This window comes from Pongo pygmaeus, chromosome 15 (genome assembly GCF_028885625.2).
Source record: "Pongo pygmaeus isolate AG05252 chromosome 15, NHGRI_mPonPyg2-v2.0_pri, whole genome shotgun sequence".
Taxonomy (NCBI): domain Eukaryota; kingdom Metazoa; phylum Chordata; class Mammalia; order Primates; family Hominidae; genus Pongo; species Pongo pygmaeus.
Genome location: NC_072388.2, coordinates 102,598,658 through 102,616,814, shown reverse-complemented (window position 1 = coordinate 102,616,814; position 18,157 = coordinate 102,598,658). Strand labels below are relative to the sequence as shown.

The window sequence follows — 18,157 nt, the reverse complement described above, 5'->3', positions numbered from 1 at the left end:
CGCCTCCTGCGCGCCTTCGCTTTGCACCAGGATCGCCCAGGAGATGCCTGCGGGCACCTTGAGGAAGGTCGGCGGCTCCGGGCCAGCTCGCACTGGCCGGGGGTGGGGTGGCGGCAGTACCTGCTGCGGAAGCCTCGAACGCTTTCGCCCGGCCCCTCGCCGCCGCGGGGGCTGGCTGGACTAGGCGGGCGGGCTCGAGGATGCGGATGAACCCAAGCGTCCTCGAGTGCCCGGAGACTCTCCGCCTCAGTTTCCCGCCCGGAGGCAAGGGCGTGCGAGGGGATCGATATCCAAGGACCTGAGGTTTCGGCCTCGAGGTCTTGGGCCGGGGACTGGGCAGGCTGCGCGGGGTCCCAGCGAGGGGACAGCTCGGGTGGGCGGCCGGGGTGTTGGGGGCTGCGGGCGGTGGACAAAGCGGCGGCACCACCCCGCGGCGCGGGCCAATGGAATGAATGGGCTATAAATAGCCGCCAATGGGCGGCCCGCGTTGTGCCCCTTAAGAGCCGCGGGAGCTCGGAGCGTCGGCTGTTCGCCTGCGTCGCTCCGGGAGCTGCCGACTGACGGAGCGCCCCCGCCCCCGCCCGGCCGCCCGGTGAGTGGGCCCGGGGGCCGGGGGCGTCCGCGCCCGGGCTAGGGGCGCTGCGTGCAAAGGGGGCGCGTCGCCTGGAGCGCGCGCCGGACCGGCCGGGGGTCCCCGGCGATGTTGGCGCTCCCCGCGCGCGCTGCGGACCCCGCTGACCTTGGCCGCGTCCCGGGGGCGCCGGGGGGCCCGGCGGCGGGGGCCTGAGTGGTACGCGGGAGCCCGGGAACCCCAGCGTGCCGGTCCCCGCTGACCCCGCGTCTCCCCGCAGCCCGCCGCCGCCATGCCCTTCTCCAACAGCCACAACGCACTGAAGCTGCGCTTCCCGGCCGAGGACGAGTTCCCCGACCTGAGCGCCCACAACAACCACATGGCCAAGGTGCTGACCCCCGAGCTGTACGCGGAGCTGCGAGCCAAGAGCACGCCGAGCGGCTTCACGCTGGACGACGTCATCCAGACAGGCGTGGACAACCCGGGTACGAGACCGCTCGGGGCCGGGGTCCCGGCGCCCCCTCCCCGCGCGCAGCCGCAGGGTCCTCAGCAGCGCGCTCGGGCCCGGCAGTGACGTCACTGTCCCCGTCCCGCGCCCCCTCCCCCAGGCCACCCGTACATCATGACCGTGGGCTGCGTGGCGGGCGACGAGGAGTCCTACGAAGTGTTCAAGGATCTCTTCGACCCCATCATCGAGGACCGGCACGGCGGCTACAAGCCCAGCGATGAGCACAAGACCGACCTCAACCCCGACAACCTGCAGGTGCGGGGCGGCGGGCGGGCCGGGCGGGCGGGGCCGGGGTCTCCGGGCGCTCACTCCCGTCTCGCCCCCCAGGGCGGCGACGACCTGGACCCCAACTACGTGCTGAGCTCGCGGGTGCGCACGGGCCGCAGCATCCGTGGCTTCTGCCTCCCCCCGCACTGCAGCCGCGGGGAGCGCCGCGCCATCGAGAAGCTCGCGGTGGAAGGTAGGGGCCGGGCGGGCCGAGGGGCGGCGGCGGCCGCGTCCCCCTCCCGGCGCGGTCCCCGCCCGCTTTTGTTTACATCGCCCGGGAGCGGCAGCCGCCGCCGCGCTCTTATCTGCGCGCGCCCGGGTTCAGTTTCCCGGAGGGACCGAGGGACGGAGGCCCAGCCCCGCGCCCACAGCGGCCTGGGGCCCAGGGAGGGCGGGTCCTGGCGCGGGGTCACCGCCTAGGACGGTCGCCCGGGCCGTGAGGACTGGACGCCCGCAAATCCGGGCGGGTGGGGGCCTCTGACGTCCCCCGAGGTGGGGCACGGGGCGGGCGGGTCCGCGCTGCGGGCTGGAGGGGCGGGCGCGGGAGCGGAGCGTCCTGAGCGCACCCCCCGCAGCCCTGTCCAGCCTGGACGGCGACCTGGCGGGCCGGTACTACGCGCTCAAGAGCATGACGGAGGCGGAGCAGCAGCAGCTCATCGACGACCATTTCCTTTTCGACAAGCCCGTGTCGCCCCTGCTGCTGGCCTCGGGCATGGCCCGCGACTGGCCCGACGCCCGCGGTATCTGGTGCGTGTCCCTCTGCGCCCTCTCGCGGCGTCCTCCCTCCCCGCTGCCTCCCCTTTCCCTTTCGCCCTCCTCGCGAGGGTGGGGCCCCTCGCGGCGAGGAGGAGGAGAAGGAGGAGGAGGAGGAGAAGGAGGAGGAGGAGGAGGAGGAGGGAGGGGTCGGCCGCGCTCCGGGTCTGGGTTCCGTGCCGCGCCTCCTCCTGCGCCGGTGACCTTGGCCGAGCAGGTGCGTTAAGGGACTCAGCAACGCCTCCCCACCCCGAGACGTGAGGTGGGGGCGGGGCTCGCTGGCGCCTCTTCCCGACGCCCCTCGGAGCTGGAGCTCTTTGTTTTCTTTTCTCACTCCTCCGCCGCTGGGATTCTACCAGGGGCTGGTGACGCCGAAGCTTCTCCAGGGGCAGGGCTCCTACCCCAACTGTGGGGGGCGGTCGGGCTGTCTTGGCGGTCCCTGGCCCCGCCCCACCTCAGGCCACAGCACGTGATGGCAGCTGGGGTTCTCCTGCTGTGAGGCATCCCGGTTCCCCCGCCTGCCCCGTGTTGGCGGGTGGAGTCTTGGCAGCAGCCCCCACTCCTGGGCATGGCAGGGAGCAGCACCTCAGGGACTTGGGAAGTTCCTTTGGTCCGGGGGCGGCCTGGGGCTTTTTTCTGGATATGCCCTGAGACCAGCCCTCCCGCAGGCACAATGACAATAAGACCTTCCTGGTGTGGGTCAACGAGGAGGACCACCTGCGGGTCATCTCCATGCAGAAGGGGGGCAACATGAAGGAGGTGTTCACCCGCTTCTGCACCGGCCTCACCCAGGTGCCAGGGACGGGGCAGACCCAGACCCCAGGGCCCCAGCAGGGATGTGGGTGCCCCATCAGTCCCCCTGGGGGATTTCCGGGACTTGGGAGTCTCAGGGCCTGTAGGGGTTTCAGGCAGGCCTTCTCCCTCATACCCTCTTCTCCGTCTGCAGATTGAAACTCTCTTCAAGTCTAAGGACTATGAGTTCATGTGGAACCCTCACCTGGGCTACATCCTCACCTGCCCATCCAACCTGGGCACAGGGCTGCGGGCAGGTGTGCATATCAAGCTGCCCCACCTGGGCAAGCATGAGAAGTTCTCGGAGGTGCTTAAGCGGCTGCGACTTCAGAAGCGAGGCACCGGTGAGCAGGGCAGGTGCTGCGGGTTTCCCGTTGGCCTTTGGGCGGCCCTGTTTCCTCCGCCCTGACTTGCTGTCTCCCCAGGCGGTGTGGACACCGCTGCGGTGGGCGGGGTCTTCGACGTCTCCAACGCTGACCGCCTGGGCTTCTCAGAGGTGGAGCTGGTGCAGATGGTGGTGGACGGAGTGAAGCTGCTCATCGAGATGGAGCAGCGGCTGGAGCAGGGCCAGGCCATCGACGACCTCATGCCTGCCCAGAAGTGAAGCCCGGCCCACACCCGACACCAGCCCTGCCGCTTCCTAACTTATTGCCTGGGCAGTGCCCACCATGCACCCCTGATGTTCGCCATCTGGCGAGCCCTTAGCCTTGCTGTAGAGACTTCCGTCACCCTTGGTAGAGTTTATTTTTTTGATGGCTAAGATACTGCTGATGCTGAAATAAACTAGGGTTTTGGCCTGCCTGCGTCTGAGTGGTGCCTCTCCTTTCCCAGGGGGGAGGGGGAAGGGCAGCAGCCAGGCCCCAGGAGTCTGAGTCCTGGGCCTGCTGTGGGCCTCGCCTTCTGTGAGACGGGACAGGAGCCAGCAGGTGGCCACTCTGTTCTGCCTGCCCCACCTAGTCCATGGGCCCCTTCCCTCATGTCTATCGGGCTGTGCAGGCAGGAACATGGGGAAGAGCGAGGGAGGAGCTCCAGGCCTGAGCATCTGAGGGCATTCAGGCCTGGGTGTGGAGCCTGGCACGTTCCTCAGGCCCATCCTGCAGCGTGGGGGAGGTAGGGATAGTGGAGGTGTGGGGTTGACCTCAGAAACTTGAGAGCTTTCCGGTCCCTCCAACTGGGTTCCTCCTCCAGTCTTCCAAGCTGCATTATCAGATCCAGGCATCTCCCTGCCTCCTTCCTACCCCGCCAACACCTACTCTCTCTCTTCTCTTCCCTGCTTCCTTCCCTCCCAGCCTCGGCCTTCAGGCTGAACAGCCCCCCTGGCTCCACTGGTCCTTGGGCTCAGTCCTCAAGACCCTCTAGCAGCCCTGGGGAGCCACTGGTCCCCCCTTTACTGGCAGCCTCCTCTTCAGGGGCCTCTGGGTGTCCAGCCCCTTGGCCTCAAGGTGGAACCACAAGGTAGGGACCCTGGGGCAGAAGGGGGGTTGGGGCTGTTTAAGGCTTGGTCTCCTTGGTCCCTGGTGCAACCCCCCCCCCAACTCACCCTAGCTGCCAGTTGCCACCGTCCCTGCCCAGCCTCTGGCTCAGGGCTCCTACCATGGTTGGGCACCCTGAGGGGCTCGGCCAGTTCAGGGAGTGGAGGCGGATGGGTGAGCCAGCGGGAGCTAGGAATCCTGCTCCCCTCCTTCCTCCAGCTCCTAAGCTCCAAGGACGCAGCCTGTGCTGCCACCTGCTGGCCAGGGCCGCCTCTGCCCTACCCCTGGGGATCAGGGTCTAGGGCAGACCTCATCCTGCATCTCCATACCCACCTGGACACTAAAATCTGCAGATCACTTGGCTCTCACCTCCTTGGGACACGAGGGGATTGCCAGCCTAGACACTGGGGCCCAGGAGCAGCAGTGGGGTGCATCCCTGAATCTGCTGCTGGGCTTGACATGTGGGGGGCCCTAAGGGTAGGGTTGAAGTGTCCACCTCCCTGAGTGAACACCTGGTAGGCTAGGGGCATAGGGGGCAGGTCCCCTGGTGCAGAAGGCTGGGGGGACTTCTGCATCCATCCTTTGGACCCTAGACTGGGCCCTCCCTGGCTGACCAGCCTGGGCACAGGGCCAGTTTCTGGCTTAGCCTTTTGCTAGGAAGGCCCGGGCCAGGATAGGCTGGGCCGTACAATCGGGAGTCTTGGGAGAAGGGCGGGGATGAAGGGCCCAAGGTGAGCACAGAAAGTGGGCCCCTCCAGAAAGGGGAGGCTGAGGGCAGTGAGGAAGGGGCGCAGACCCAGTGGGGACCTGACCAGCAAAGCCCCACCCCCAGGGGGCCTTGTCAGTGCTGCCCTCCTCCTGCTCAACAGCTGTAGCCCCTCCTGCTGGCTCAGTCCCCCTCACCACGGCTTGGGCAGAGCCAGCCTGACAGTCACTGGGGTGGTGTGGGCCCCACTCCGAGGTGAACACAGGGCTGAGGGCATGGCTGGGCAGGCCTAACACTTCTTGTGTTTCAACGCTCCCCTTTTCCCATGTTGACTCTCAGAGTGGGGCGCTCCTAGAACCACCAGTGGTCAAACAAGCGGAACCCCTAATCACCCCGTGCATGCGTCTCAACGCACTGTCCGGGGAGGCCGAGAGGGCTGGGCCTGGCTCAGGACCACTTCTGAGGCAGTAAAACTCTGAAGGTGGGTGGGGCCTTGGCTGAACTGTGGCGCCCACAGGGCCTGGACCCCCATCTCTCCGGGCCACTCTCCTCCCTGTGCCTCACATATTTTATCTTGCTGCATTAATTCTTTTGCGGACCAGGCAGGGCCTAATATACACTCCCCTCAGTGGGGGAGCGACAGTCCTGTCTTGCCTGTGCCACTAGTTCCACAGAACCTCCAACCACAGTCTAGACAGCCTTCCTTTTTCCTCAGACTCCGCAGACTAACAGGCAATTCTCCTTGAAAGCACTGTCAAACATGGGCAGCAAAGGACAGTATCTAGGGGTGGCAGGGATGCAGGAAGACGTCCTGGGTGTTGGACACATCTCCCTGCAGGGCAGTCTGGCTGCACCAAGCCCCACCTCAGCTGTCCCTCCCATCCACTCAGGGACTTCCCAGCTAGGGAATGAGTCCACGGCAGGGTTTCCGCAGTGGCACTCCAGACACTTCGGCCGGACCACTCTGGTGGGGGCCATCCTGTGCGCTGCAGGACGTCCAGCAGCAGCCCTGGCCTCCAACCGCTGCATGCCAGTAGTCCTCGCTTCCCCAACTTATGACAATCAAAAATGTTTAGACATTGACAGATGCCCCTTAGGGGGCAAAACAGCCCCCCTTCTTCGTGAACAATTACTGAGAACAGGGAAACTGTAAGGGCTTGCTGACACTAGAGTTGGCTGCAGCCCCACCCCTCCTCTGGGGTCCTGTGCAGACAGGGAGGACAATGTGAGGAATCTAGTGAGGTGGTGACATGCTGAGAAAAGCTCAAGAGCAGAAGCAGGTTATAAAACAGCTTGTGCTCTGAGATCCCACACAGAGTATGTATGTATGGAAAAACCCCAAAGAACAGTAGTCACTGTGGGTGGTGGGGTAACAGGTGATTTCCTTCTTTATACTTTATTTCCCAAATTTTCTACAGGGCACATGTATTACTTATATAAGCCAAAATAATGTTTTTAATGGTGTTTTGTAGAAAACGCTGTCATGTGTTCCAGTCTGCGGAAGCCCACCAAGCAGCAGCAGGACTTTACCACAGCCTGAGGCCTCACAGACAGGGAAACTCAGGCTCAGAAAGGAAGAAAGACCAGCCCGGCGTCGCCAGCTCCAACTCCTGGGCCTTTTCACTGCTCTTCTGAGAACATTCTAGCCTCCCACAGTTGGGACCTGCTTGTCTTAGCAGTGGCTTAAAAGGCTGCACTTGCTCCTTCTGCATTTCTATTTCGAGTCAGCGGGCACTTCCTAAAGCCTCCCAGAGCACCCTTCAGGGGTTGCACATTGGACCCACATGGATGTGAAGTGAGTCTCCTTTTCTACAGGTAAAAAGAAAATAATTTGATTGGCAAGAAGTCTTTTGGCTGTGAGGTTTCCACTGAGCAGATGACAGCATTTCAGCTTAGATAAGTGAGGCTTTTTTGGTACTGCTGAGAAGGCTGAGGCTCTTTTTTTTTCTTTAGACGGAGTTTTGGTCTCATTGCCCAGGCTGGAGTGCAATGGCACGATCTTGGCTCACAGAAACCTCTGCATCCTGGGTTCAAGAAAGTCTCCTGCCTCAGCCTCCAGAGTAGCTGGGATTACAAGCACGTGCCACCATGCCTGGCTGATTTTGTATTTTTAGTAGAGATGGGGTTTCTCCATGTTGGTCAGGATGGTCTCAAACTCCTGACCTCAGGTGATCTGCCCACCTCAGCCTCCCCAAAGTGCTAGGATTACAGACGTGAGCCACCGCGCCCGGCCAGGCTGAGGTTTTTTACACACAGACTTCTCAGTCTGGCTAGAGGCTTTCTGCACTCGCAGAACTTTTTTGAGGCGGGGTTTCACTCTGTCACCCAGGCTGGAGGGCAGTTGCACTATCGCGGCTCATTGAAGCCTTGACCTCCCTGGGCTCAGGTGATCCTCCCACCTCAGCCTCCCAAGTAGCTGTGTGACTACAGGGACGTGCCACCACACCTGGCTAATTTTTTCTATTTTTTTTTTCTTTGTGGAGATGGGGTTTTGCCATGTTGCCCAGGCTGGTCTTGAACTCCTGGGCTCAAGCCTTTCCCCTGCCTCAGCCTTCCACAGTGCTGGGATTACAGGCACAGTGCTGGGGTTACAGGTGTGAGCCACTGTGCCCAGCTGGTTGGACTCTTTCCACCTTTTTCCCCAAACCCAACTTTGTATTGTTTTGCTTGGGTTCGGAAGTCCTGATTTTCACACCCTTTTCAGGGCTGGGGATTTACCAAAATTTAAGGCTTAACAAAAATTAAGGCCCCCAAAAGATAAAAGTGCTACTGCCAGCGGCACCTGTCTCTGATTCACCTTCATGGCATGGATGCTGGTGGTCCCCTAGCAGCCGTTCTCCCCTCTGCTTGAGTGACAACGCCCTGGTTTCCAGCCTGCACGCAGCTGCCTGGCTGTGAAAGCACATTTCCAAGACTCCCATGCAGCCAGGGGTGGCCAGGTACCCACACGCTCCAGCAGCCGCCCAGGTTGTGAGGACAAGGCTGTCCTCGGTGCTGCGGGATGAAATGCCTGCATGTGTGCAGTCTGGCACCAACTCCTGAGGTGCTGGCAACATTCCTGCTGTGGTGATGGGGCTGCGACCCTGTTCTGCCATTCATGAACCCCATGCAGCGTGGGGCTCGGCTTGGGATCCTGCTGGGCTTGCAGAGGAATTGGCCCAGTGGCTCCAGGTACTCCACACCCACTTGCACTCAGGACGGCACCAACCCCTCCAGACGCGTTTGTTGCCTGTTGCCTAACCTGAGGCAGGGCTCCCACCTGCATGTCTGCTCTCTGCTTTCCACAATCACCCAAATCCCCTCTGGGAGGACTGCCCTGCCTGCCCAGGCCTCCTTCCTGGAGGGCCTCCTTCTGCATCCCTGTTCCCCTCGGGCTCTGTCCTCTGTCTCTTCCCCATTAGAGGACTGCTGGGCCAGTGAGCCTTCTCTCTGAGAAGGCTCTGCTCTGCTTCCAGAGCAGGGCTTAGGTCTTGCTTCATTACTCTCATTCCACCTATACTCAGCTGCACCCATTACTGGTATATGTGGTCTGTGTTAACACACATCAAAGCTATTCCGGAAATACACAACTTATAGCAAAAAGACAAACTTCCATTAAAATTAAAATGAAAAGTCTAGTTTTGTCAATACTTTTGACCCATCAACTACCCAACATATTAAATGGCACTTCAAATGTGTTACACTCTCAAAAGGAAAAGAAATATGGCAATCAACTCAACCAACAACAAAAAAAAAAAAAAAGAAAAAAATAATAAAGGTGGTGCTACTCATCCATACTCAAAATTGTTCCTTTAAAATTTATTATTTTTTATATTTTTTTGAGAGAGGGTCTTGAAGTCACCCAGGCTGGAGTGCAGTGGCGGGATCACAGGTCACTGCAGCCTCAATCTCCCGGGCTCAAGTGATCCTCCCTCCTCAGCCTCCCCAGTAGCTGGGACCACAGGAGCGCATCTCCATGTCTGGCTAATTTTAAAATTTTTTTTGTAGAAGGCGGGGGATCCTGCCATGTTGCCCGCCCAGGCTGGTCTTGAACTCCTGGCCTAAGCGATCCTCTTGCCTTGGCCTCCCAAAGTGCTGGGATTACAGGTGTGAGCCACTATGCCTGGCCCCAAAACTGCTGTGCTTCGGAGGGACCCCTGTGCTGCAGCCCCCACCCAAGTCACAACAGCAGCACCTACCTGGGGGACAAAATGCTGTGGCAGAGGGGCTAGAGTCTGGCCTGACCCTATTCACTCTTCCTTGGGATCAGAAAGGAGCATGGTGCTTGCTTTTCTCTGTCCTCCTGGCCTTGACACAGGATAGCAGACTGACTTTGTCAGCAAAGCTCCAGTGTTTTGGTTAAATTAATGAAATATACAGGTGGAGTATCCCAAATCCAAACATCTGAAATCGAAAATACTCCAAAATCTGAACCTGAGTGCTGATGTAATGCTAAAAGGGAATGCTCACTTGTGCATTTCAGAGTTCAGATGTTCAAATTTGGGATGCTTAGCCAGTAGGTATAATGCAAATATTACAAAATCTGAAAAAAACCCCAAACCCGAAACACCTGTGGGTGGTCCCAAGCATTTCAGATAAGGTATTCCCAAACCAGGAAATACAAGCCAGCAAAATGCGCCCTATGTACTTAGTGATATCAACACAAAAGGACACACAGCATCGCCATTCTGGGGAGCAGCAACCCCCACCCACGGCGACAGGCTGAGGAGATGTCCGAGCAGCATGGGACAAGCTTGTTGGAGCCCTCTAGAGCCCACAGAATGGAGGCAGCAGAGGAGTGGCCAGTGGATTAGGGTGGAGAACCACATGGCCCAGAGACAGCCGAGCTGTGTACTAAAGAGCAGCGGAGGCCAGCCTGTAGCAGGGGAGTGACTGGCAGAGCAGAACTCGCGAGTGCACAGGTGCGTTTGGGAAGGGGTGGAGTGGAGGGTGGTGGCAGGTTGGAAACACTCTCTGAGGCACCCTCCACCCAGGGACTTCTGGTGCCACATTAATGAACATGACTACATATGCTCCTACTTCCCAGCTGACTTCCATGCAAAACATAACTGCTTTGAGAATGTGCTCACGCCTACCCACGCCTGCTGGCAGCTCCCTCCTGAGAGGAGGGTGAGGCGAGTCAGAGCAGGCCTTGCTCTGGAAGGCGCCAGCACAGGCAGTCTCATGCCAGGCTCTCTGGGTTCGCCAGGCTCTGGCTGTCTGGTGCAGCATTAGTCTGCTTTGGTCTGGCAGCAGCACAACCCTGCCCAAAGCCTGCTAGGTCACTCCCTAATGAAGTACTGGGGAATGAAGGCCCCTTCACAGAAGTGCAGTGTCTCAGAGTCTGAGACATAACGTGTTGGGCTGGTGACAAGAAAGAGCCTGCCCAGGAGTTGGCGGCCCAGCCGCTGCCCCCGCGCCTGAGTCGGAGATGAGCCAGGCCCCTGGCGCCTGCCTCTGCACGTGCCACTCCTCTCTCTCCCACTGAGCAGACTCAGTGCACTGCCACCTCTACATGCCTCCCCTGCACCCAGGCCCGGCTCCCTTTGGCCAGGGCCCTGGCCTTCCTGAACGCAGCATCAGCCCATCCTAGTGTCACACCAGTGCCCCTCGCCTCCTTGTGTGATGAGGTAGTCAAGGCCAGGAAGTTTTACCTTGTTTATTTTTGTATCTCCAGGGGTCAGCACAAAGGAGCTTCTCCTACCTTAACCCTCAAAATATGGCTACAATGAATGAACACATGAACAAATGACTGATGAGAAATCTTCCTGTCTTGTTCTAGAACATCTGAAAATAACTGGGGCAGCTTAACTTGGAGAAGCAAGAATTTAGGGAGGAGGCCGGGTGTGGTGGTGGGAGCCTGTAATCCCAGTTCCTTGGGAGGCTGAGGCAGGAGAATCGCTTGAGCCTGGGAGGCGGAGGTTGCAGTGAGCTGAGATTGCGCCACAGCACTCCAGCCTGGGAGACAGAGTGAGACTCCGTCTGAAAAAAAAAAAAAAAAAAAAAAAAGAATTCAGAGAGGGAACACACTTTTAATCTTCAAATACTTGACTTTTTTTTTTTTTTTTTTTTTTTGAGACGGAGTCTCACTCTGTCGCCCAGGCCGGAGTGCAGTGACGTGGTCTCAACTCACTGCAACCTCTGCCTCCCGTGTTCAAGCGATTCTCCCGCCTCAGCCTCCCGAGTAGCTGGGACTACAAGCACGTGCCAACACACCCGGCTAATTTTTGTATTTTTAGTAGAGATGGGGTTTCACTATGTTGGCCAAGCTGGTCTCAAACTCCTGACCTCGTGATCTGCCCGCCTCGGCCTCCCAAAGTGCTGGGATTACAGGCGTGAGCCAGTGTGCCCAGCCTTGTTTTTGTTTGTGAGACAGAGTCTTGCTCTGTCGCCCAGGCTGAAGTCCAGTGGCGTGGTCTCAGCTCACTCCAACCTCCACCTCCCAGGTTCAAGTGATTCTCCTGCCTCAGCCTCTTGAGTAGCTGGAATTACAGGCACTGCCACTATGCCTGGCTAATTATTATTTTTTGTATTTTTAGCAGAGACGGGGTTTCACCAGGTTGGCTAGGCTGGTCTCGATTCCCGACCTCAAGTGATCCTCCTGCCTTAGCTTCCCAAAGTGCTGGGATTCCAGGCATGAGCCGCCGCGCCTGGCCATTGAGTCTTGACTAGTTAAAACTTCCAAGAGGAGGAGACTGCCAGGGTGGTTAGGAGGCCCATGTGCACACGGAGCAGCAGAAGCAGCCGAACTCCCCCCACAGGTCCTGGGGGCGGGCTGTGAGCGTCCCGGCACTGCAGGTGCCCGCAGATGCAGCAGAGGCACAGGATGAGCCATTGGAGACTTCCCTCTTGCTTGAGATGGGTTCTAGAATGCTGTTTTAAAATAACTCTTAGAGGTGGGTTAAGTGGGTGGAATGCAGATAGAGCAGGAAATTGCAGAAGGCACTGGCTGGGGGAAAGAGCCCCCCTCGGAGATGAGGATGAATTGAGTTTTTTCTCCGTTCAGTGACCGTGCCCCCTGCCCCCGCTCCAGCGAAGCCCCCTGTTTATCAACCCACTTGGTCAGAAGACATTTCACCACAGCCAGAAACCAGGTATGAATGAATACCCAGGGAGCTGGAAACGCAAGTAAGAACCTCCGAACTTATAAGCAATCAGCCCTATCACTCTAACAACAACAACAACAACAACAAAATAAATCAACAAAGCTTACTGAACCAAAGGCGATAGCAACAAAGAATGCCTGAAGTGGCCCCCAGATTCCCCTGGCTCCACCCTCAGGACCAGCTTCTTCTGTGAGAGACCCGTGCAGACCCTTTAATGAGCCAGACTCCGCTCGGAGGGTCTCGCCTCGGCCTGGTGCTATAACTGCTGATGCCTACATGACTGCTTCCCCTCCTCACTAAACCCCAGCTCCCATGCTGCCACCAAGCAGCAGGCTGCTATTCTTTCCCGGGGTTGAAATCCAAACACTACCTGGGCTGTGTGACTCTCTAGTGCAGATGCAGATTAGGGTGGTAAGCCAAAGGGTTTAACTCCCAGTTCCACACCGGATGGTAAATGTCATCTCCACGCAGGGTCACCTACTTCATGTCCACAGCACCCACCACCGCAATGTGCATGGTCTGCACCTGACCCAAGCTGAATGATGGACATCACCTGTGTAAGCATTTTGGTGAAGGGAAAAGCTCACTGGGTGCCAGTCCCATCTCTTCTGTCCTCTGGGCCTCAGTCTTCTCTGTCAAACAGGCAAGACTCAAAGGGCTCCTGGAGACCAAACAGGCCAGACTATAAAGCAAGACATGACCCCAGAGCAGCCACCTATCTCATCCTTGGGCCATCCGGGGCAGGGGCAGCTGGGGGGACCTCAGAGACACTTTTGACCGCAAGCCACTGAAAATGTCTTGTACTTGCTATGTATCTCCTGCTTGCTTCCTATCATTTTTTTAAAAAACACTAATTTTGCCCTAAGTGCCTTCGCCAGGCACTATTCTAGGTACTTGGAATAGAGGAAAAGAAAAAGGACGAAGATCGCTGCCGCATGGGGCTCACATTCTAGTAAGTGTGGGGAAAGTAGACAGAAAGGGCAACACAACTGTGTAACTCATGGTGATGTTGGTGTGACAGGGGCAGATAGTGAAAGGGCAGAGTTGGGCACAGAGGCCTGAGTGTGCTTTTTGGTGTCACAGCCAGGGCAGTCCTCTTAGAGGAGGAGGCAGGCAGAGAGCCTTCAGTTGGTCTAAGCTCTTACCCCAAGCTCATTGCTTTGCCTGTTCTCTAGGAATATCTGCAAAGTTCTGGGCCAGAGAGGTGGCAGTACAGGCCTGTAAACTCCTAATAGAAGGTCCAGAGTCCAGAACTCTCCATCTTAAAAATGGGAAAAATTTCCTTATCAAGTCTCTACTCGATAGGCAGTGTCCTCTCCTGAGGGCCAGGGAGCACGTCATTCAAGGACTTTACTGCACTGGCTAAGCCAGGAGAGGGAGGAAGAGAAGAGGGTTAGTGTGTGATTTTTTTTTTTTTTTTGGAGACAGGGTCTGGCTCTGCCATCCAGGCTGGAGTGCAGTGGTGCAATCTTGGCTCACTGCAACCTCTGCCTCCTGGGTTCAAGCTATTCTCATGTCTTAGCCTCCCAAGTAGCTGGGACTCCAGGTGCATGCCACCACGCCCAGCTAATTTTTGTATTTTTAGTAGAGATGGGGTTTTGCCATGTTGGTCAGGCTGGTCTCGAACTCCTGACCTCAAGTGATTCATCCACTTCAGCCTCCCAAAATGCTGGGATTATTGGCGTGAGCCACTGTGCCCGGGCTTTAATGGAACTTTTCAAGGAACCATTCAAAAATAGTTGTTGGGACTGGGTGAGGTGGCTCACGCCTGTAGTCCCAGTACTTTGGGAGGCTGAGGTAGGAGGATTGCTTGAGCCCAGGAATTCAAACCAGCCTAGGCAACAGAACAAGACCCCGTCTGTACGAAAAATAAAATTAGCTGGGCATAAGCCTGTGGTCCCAGCTACTCAGGAGGTTGAGGTGGGAGGATCACTTGAGCCCAGGAGGTCGAGGCTGCACTGAGCTGTGATTGCGCCACTGTACTTCAGTCTGGGTGACAGAACGAAACCCTGCCTCAAAAACAAAACGAAACAAAACAAACCCAAGACAAACAAAACAAACAAAAATAGCCGTTGAACTGTTTCCTTTCTCCTCGACTGGCAAAGACACTGAGTTCCTTCCACTCATGGAGGAGTCACCCTGGGACTCCCCGTGCACTGTCAGAACACCTCTAAGGCACCATCTTCACTTCACTCCCTTGAAGAGCAACCATCTCTCCCATCTAAAGGGCCCCTGAGCTGCGTGGCAAACCAGCAATGAAAGAAACAAAAAACCTGCAACAGAATCGTAAGGTTTGAACTCTGGAGCACAAGCTCTTTCTCATTTTGATGACCCTCTGAGACGGACTGGAAGGGACAGTGCATGGGAAACACCCCTCTTCTGCCCCTGCTCTGCCTGGTGCCACACCCATGGAAAGGGCAACTGCTCTGCAGACCTGAAGGTCAGCACGAAGGTCGCTTACTGGGTAGCGGCTGCCTGACACAGCTTCCATAGTAACCATAATTTATTCACAGGCACATGTATGGAGGTTTTTCTTCTAAATATCATTATTCTAAGTATCATCATGGACACAGTGGCTCACGCCTGTAATCCCAGCACTTTGGGAGGCCGAGGTAGGCAGATCACCTGAGGTCGGGAGTTTGAGACCAGCCTGACCAACATGAAGAAACCCCTATCTCTACTAAAAATACAAAATTAGCCAGGCATGGCGGTGCATGCCTGTAATCCCAGCTATTTGGAAGGCTGAGGCAGAAGAATCACTTGAACCCAGGAGGCGGAGGTTGTGGTGAGCCAAGACCTTGCCATTATACTCCAGCCTTGGCAACAAGAGTGAAACTCCAGCTCAAAAAAAAAAAAATAAAAGGCCAGGCACAGTGGCTCATGCCTGTAATCCCAGCAATTTGGGAGCCCAAGGTGGGAGGATCACAAGGTCAGGAGATTGAGACCATCGTGGCTAACATGGTGAAACCCCGTCTCTACTAAAAAACAGAAAAAATTAGCCGGGCGTGGTGGCGGGTGCCTGTAGTCCCAGCTACTCGGGAGGCTGAGGCGGGAGAATGGTGTGAAGCCGGGAGCTGGAGCTTGCAGTGAGCCGAGATCACGCCACTGCACTCCAGCCTGAGTGACAGCACGAGACTCTAAAAAAAAAAATAAATAAACATAAAATAAAATAGAAATCATTATTGTCTAGGCTTTTGGAGAAGCGTATACTGTGAAAATGATCACGGTCGTGCTCCTAAAAGCCAGTCATGTTTCTGTAACAGTTTCTGCATGGGCCTTCACTCTCAGAAATGCGAAGGTGGCCTGAGAGCCGGGCACCTCACTCACTTGTAGGAATATGGTTTTGGTTCCTCTAATGTGCCTGATGTAGAAGACAGGGAAGTCGGCACTCAACGAAGAGGAACACCATCGTCAGGATTAGGAGAATGCTCTGCTTGGCAGGTACATAAAACCAGCAGCACAGCCCCACTAGATGCCTCACGTCACTTCTGAGAGATTTCCAGGTAGTTGATGAGGAAAAAATGCAGTCTCTTATGATTTTCAATGGTCGCAGAATATCCCTTTTCAAAATTCATCGTATGCAGAATAAAAATGTCACATTCTGAGAATGGAGAATCTATAGAAAGGGCCTGGAACCTTAGTAATGAATGAGTTTTCACATTTTAACCTTGGTAAAGGGAATACTACCCATGTTGCCATTAAAATCAAGCCAAGAACAATTAGTGACATAGTCTTATAAGTATAACACACTCAGGCAACTTTCTTTTTTTTTTTTTTTTTGAGTTGGAGTCTCGCTCTGTCGCCCAGGCTGGAGTGCAGTGGCGCAGTCTCGGCTCACTGCAAGCTCCGCCTCCCGGGTTCGCGCCATTCTCCTGCCTCAGCCTCCCCAGTAGCTGGGACTACAGCCTGCCACTGCGCCCGACTAATTTTTTGTACTTTTAGTAGAGAGGGGGTTTCACCGTGCTAGCCAGGATGGTCTCGATCTCCTGACCTCGTGATCCACCGCGCCCGGCTCGGGTAACTTTCTGTGGATGAATACTAGTCTCTGAGACACGCATTCCTTATTTGACCAAGTAATGCATTAAAATGCAGCCACTGCTTATGACAAGTGAGCCCCTCAAGAAAATATGAGCATAAAGAGTGGCCACTGCATCAGGGCATTCAAGAAACTCATTTCTCTTAAAGGAATTTAACTTCTAGTACTCAATTTGTCCTTGAGAATGCAAAAATGGAAAACAATTCAAAATCAGTCCCAGCTACAAAGATAAGGAAGAGGAAGTCCGCTGTGGCCCAGCCTCTGCTTGGCAGGGCTCTGCTCCACCTCTGCAGAAATTATGCACAGGAACCTACTGTGATGAGTGTTTCTGGGGTAGGAATCTTTTTTTTTTTTTGAGATGAAGTCTTGCTCTGTTGCCCAGGTTTGAGTGCAATGGCACGATCTCGGTTCACTGCAACCTTCGCCTCCTGGGTTCAAGCGATTCTCCTGTCTCCGCCTCCCAAGTAGCTGGGATTACAGGTGTGCGCCACACGCCCGGCTAATTTTTTTTTAATATTTTTGTAGAGGCGGGGTTTCACCATGTTGGCCAGGCTGGTCTTGAACTCCTGAACTCAGGTGATCCACCTGCCTCGGCCTCCCAAAGTGTTGGGATTACAGACATGAGCCACCGCGCCTGGCCTTGGGGTAGGAATCTTAAGGAAGCCAGTTTCATAGTCATGAATTTCATAGAACAGCTCAGAAACATCTACCCAGAGGAGGAAGTAATTTATGGCAGAACATCTTCTCCTTGGTTTTCTGCTCAGCAGAAGGGACAGTGACAGACAAGGACAGCAAAGGGGGAGAGAAGTCTGTGTGTAGATCTCCTTAAAGAGGCTCATGTGTGCCAGGCGCAGTGGCTCACACCTGTAATCCCAGCACTTTGGGAGGCCGAGGTGGGCGGATCACGAGGTGAGGAGATTGAGACCATCCTGGCTAACATGGTGAAACCCCGTCTCTACTAAAAATACAAAAAAAATAGCCAGGCATGGTGGCGGGTGCCTGTAGTCCCAGCTACTAGGGAGGCTGAGGCAGGAGAATGGCAAGAACCCGGGAGGCGGAGCTTGCAGTGAGCCGAGATCATGCCACTGTACTCCAGCCTGGGCAACAGAGCAAGACTCCATCTCAAAAAAAAAAAAAAAAGAGGCTCATGTGTGCAGAGAGACACCCCAATTTTCTTGTCTGGGTTGGCTTTATGATGCTTTAATGGGATATAAAAACCAGCTTGCACCAGGCAAAAAACGCTGGGGAAGTCCTCACTGTCTGTGACTGGGCACAATCAGCTCCGCTAGAGGACTCCACTCTGGAAGGCACTGGACAGAGAGAGGGAAGGGGACTTACTTGCTAAAAGTCAAGTTGGAAAGTTCCCACAAGGTGAGCCTTAGGTCATGATGTCCACCTGCCTGACACCTGGAGGGCCCTCCCTCCTTGCTGCTGCCTTGCCAGCTTCACTTCTTCTCCCCGGGCCTCTCCCCGGGCTGTGTCCAGGGCTCAGTCCTGGTTTCTCCTCTGTCTCACAGCTTTGAACAGGAGCCTTCCACCTGCTGAGGGCTTCCTATGGTCTCTCCCAGACCCGACCTCTCCCAACCCTCACACGTTTGTTTGTTTTTTTTTTAATACAGAGTCTTGTAATTTTCTGTATTTTTAGTAGAGACAGGGTTTCACCATGTTAGCCAGGATGGTCTCGATCTCCTCACCTCGTGATCCACCCACCTCGGCCTCCCCAAGTGCTGGGATTACAGGAGTGAGCCACTGCACCTGGCCGAACCCCTCACATGTTTATCCAACTGCCCACTAGACGTCGCCACTCAGTGTTTAAAGGGACTTCAAACTCAACACATCCCAGCTTGCTCTCCTCATCTTCTTCTCCTCCTGTCCCCAAACATCTCCCCAGCCACATTCCGCATCTCAACTAACAGCAATTCCGGCCTTTTTGCTGTTCAGATCAAAAATCATGAAGCTGTCCTTGG

At 56.2% G+C, this 18,157-nt stretch overlaps 1 protein-coding gene and 1 long non-coding RNA gene across 3 annotated transcripts; both read left to right on the top strand.

The window, feature by feature from the left end:
* The first annotated feature begins 473 nt into the window (after positions 1-473).
* CKB (creatine kinase B) lies at positions 474-3,692 on the top strand. Of its 2 annotated transcripts, XM_054449387.2 has the most exons (8): positions 478-592; positions 852-1,056; positions 1,180-1,334; positions 1,407-1,539; positions 1,922-2,093; positions 2,768-2,891; positions 3,046-3,235; positions 3,317-3,692. In XM_054449387.2, exons 2-8 carry the CDS (start codon positions 864-866, stop codon positions 3,493-3,495), a joined length of 1,146 nt encoding a protein of 381 aa, XP_054305362.1. In that variant the 5' UTR covers positions 478-592; positions 852-863; the 3' UTR covers positions 3,496-3,692. The 2 variants fall into 2 exon arrangements, with proteins under 2 accessions (XP_054305361.1, XP_054305362.1); XM_054449386.2 differs by having other exon boundaries at positions 474-592; positions 1,180-1,539.
* Positions 3,693-4,112: 420 nt separating this feature from the next.
* On the top strand, positions 4,113-7,846 carry LOC134738088 (uncharacterized). Its single transcript, XR_010123637.1, has 2 exons — positions 4,113-4,346; positions 6,542-7,846. It is a non-coding gene; the product is annotated as an uncharacterized LOC134738088 (long non-coding RNA).
* The last annotated feature ends 10,311 nt before the right edge of the window (positions 7,847-18,157 follow it).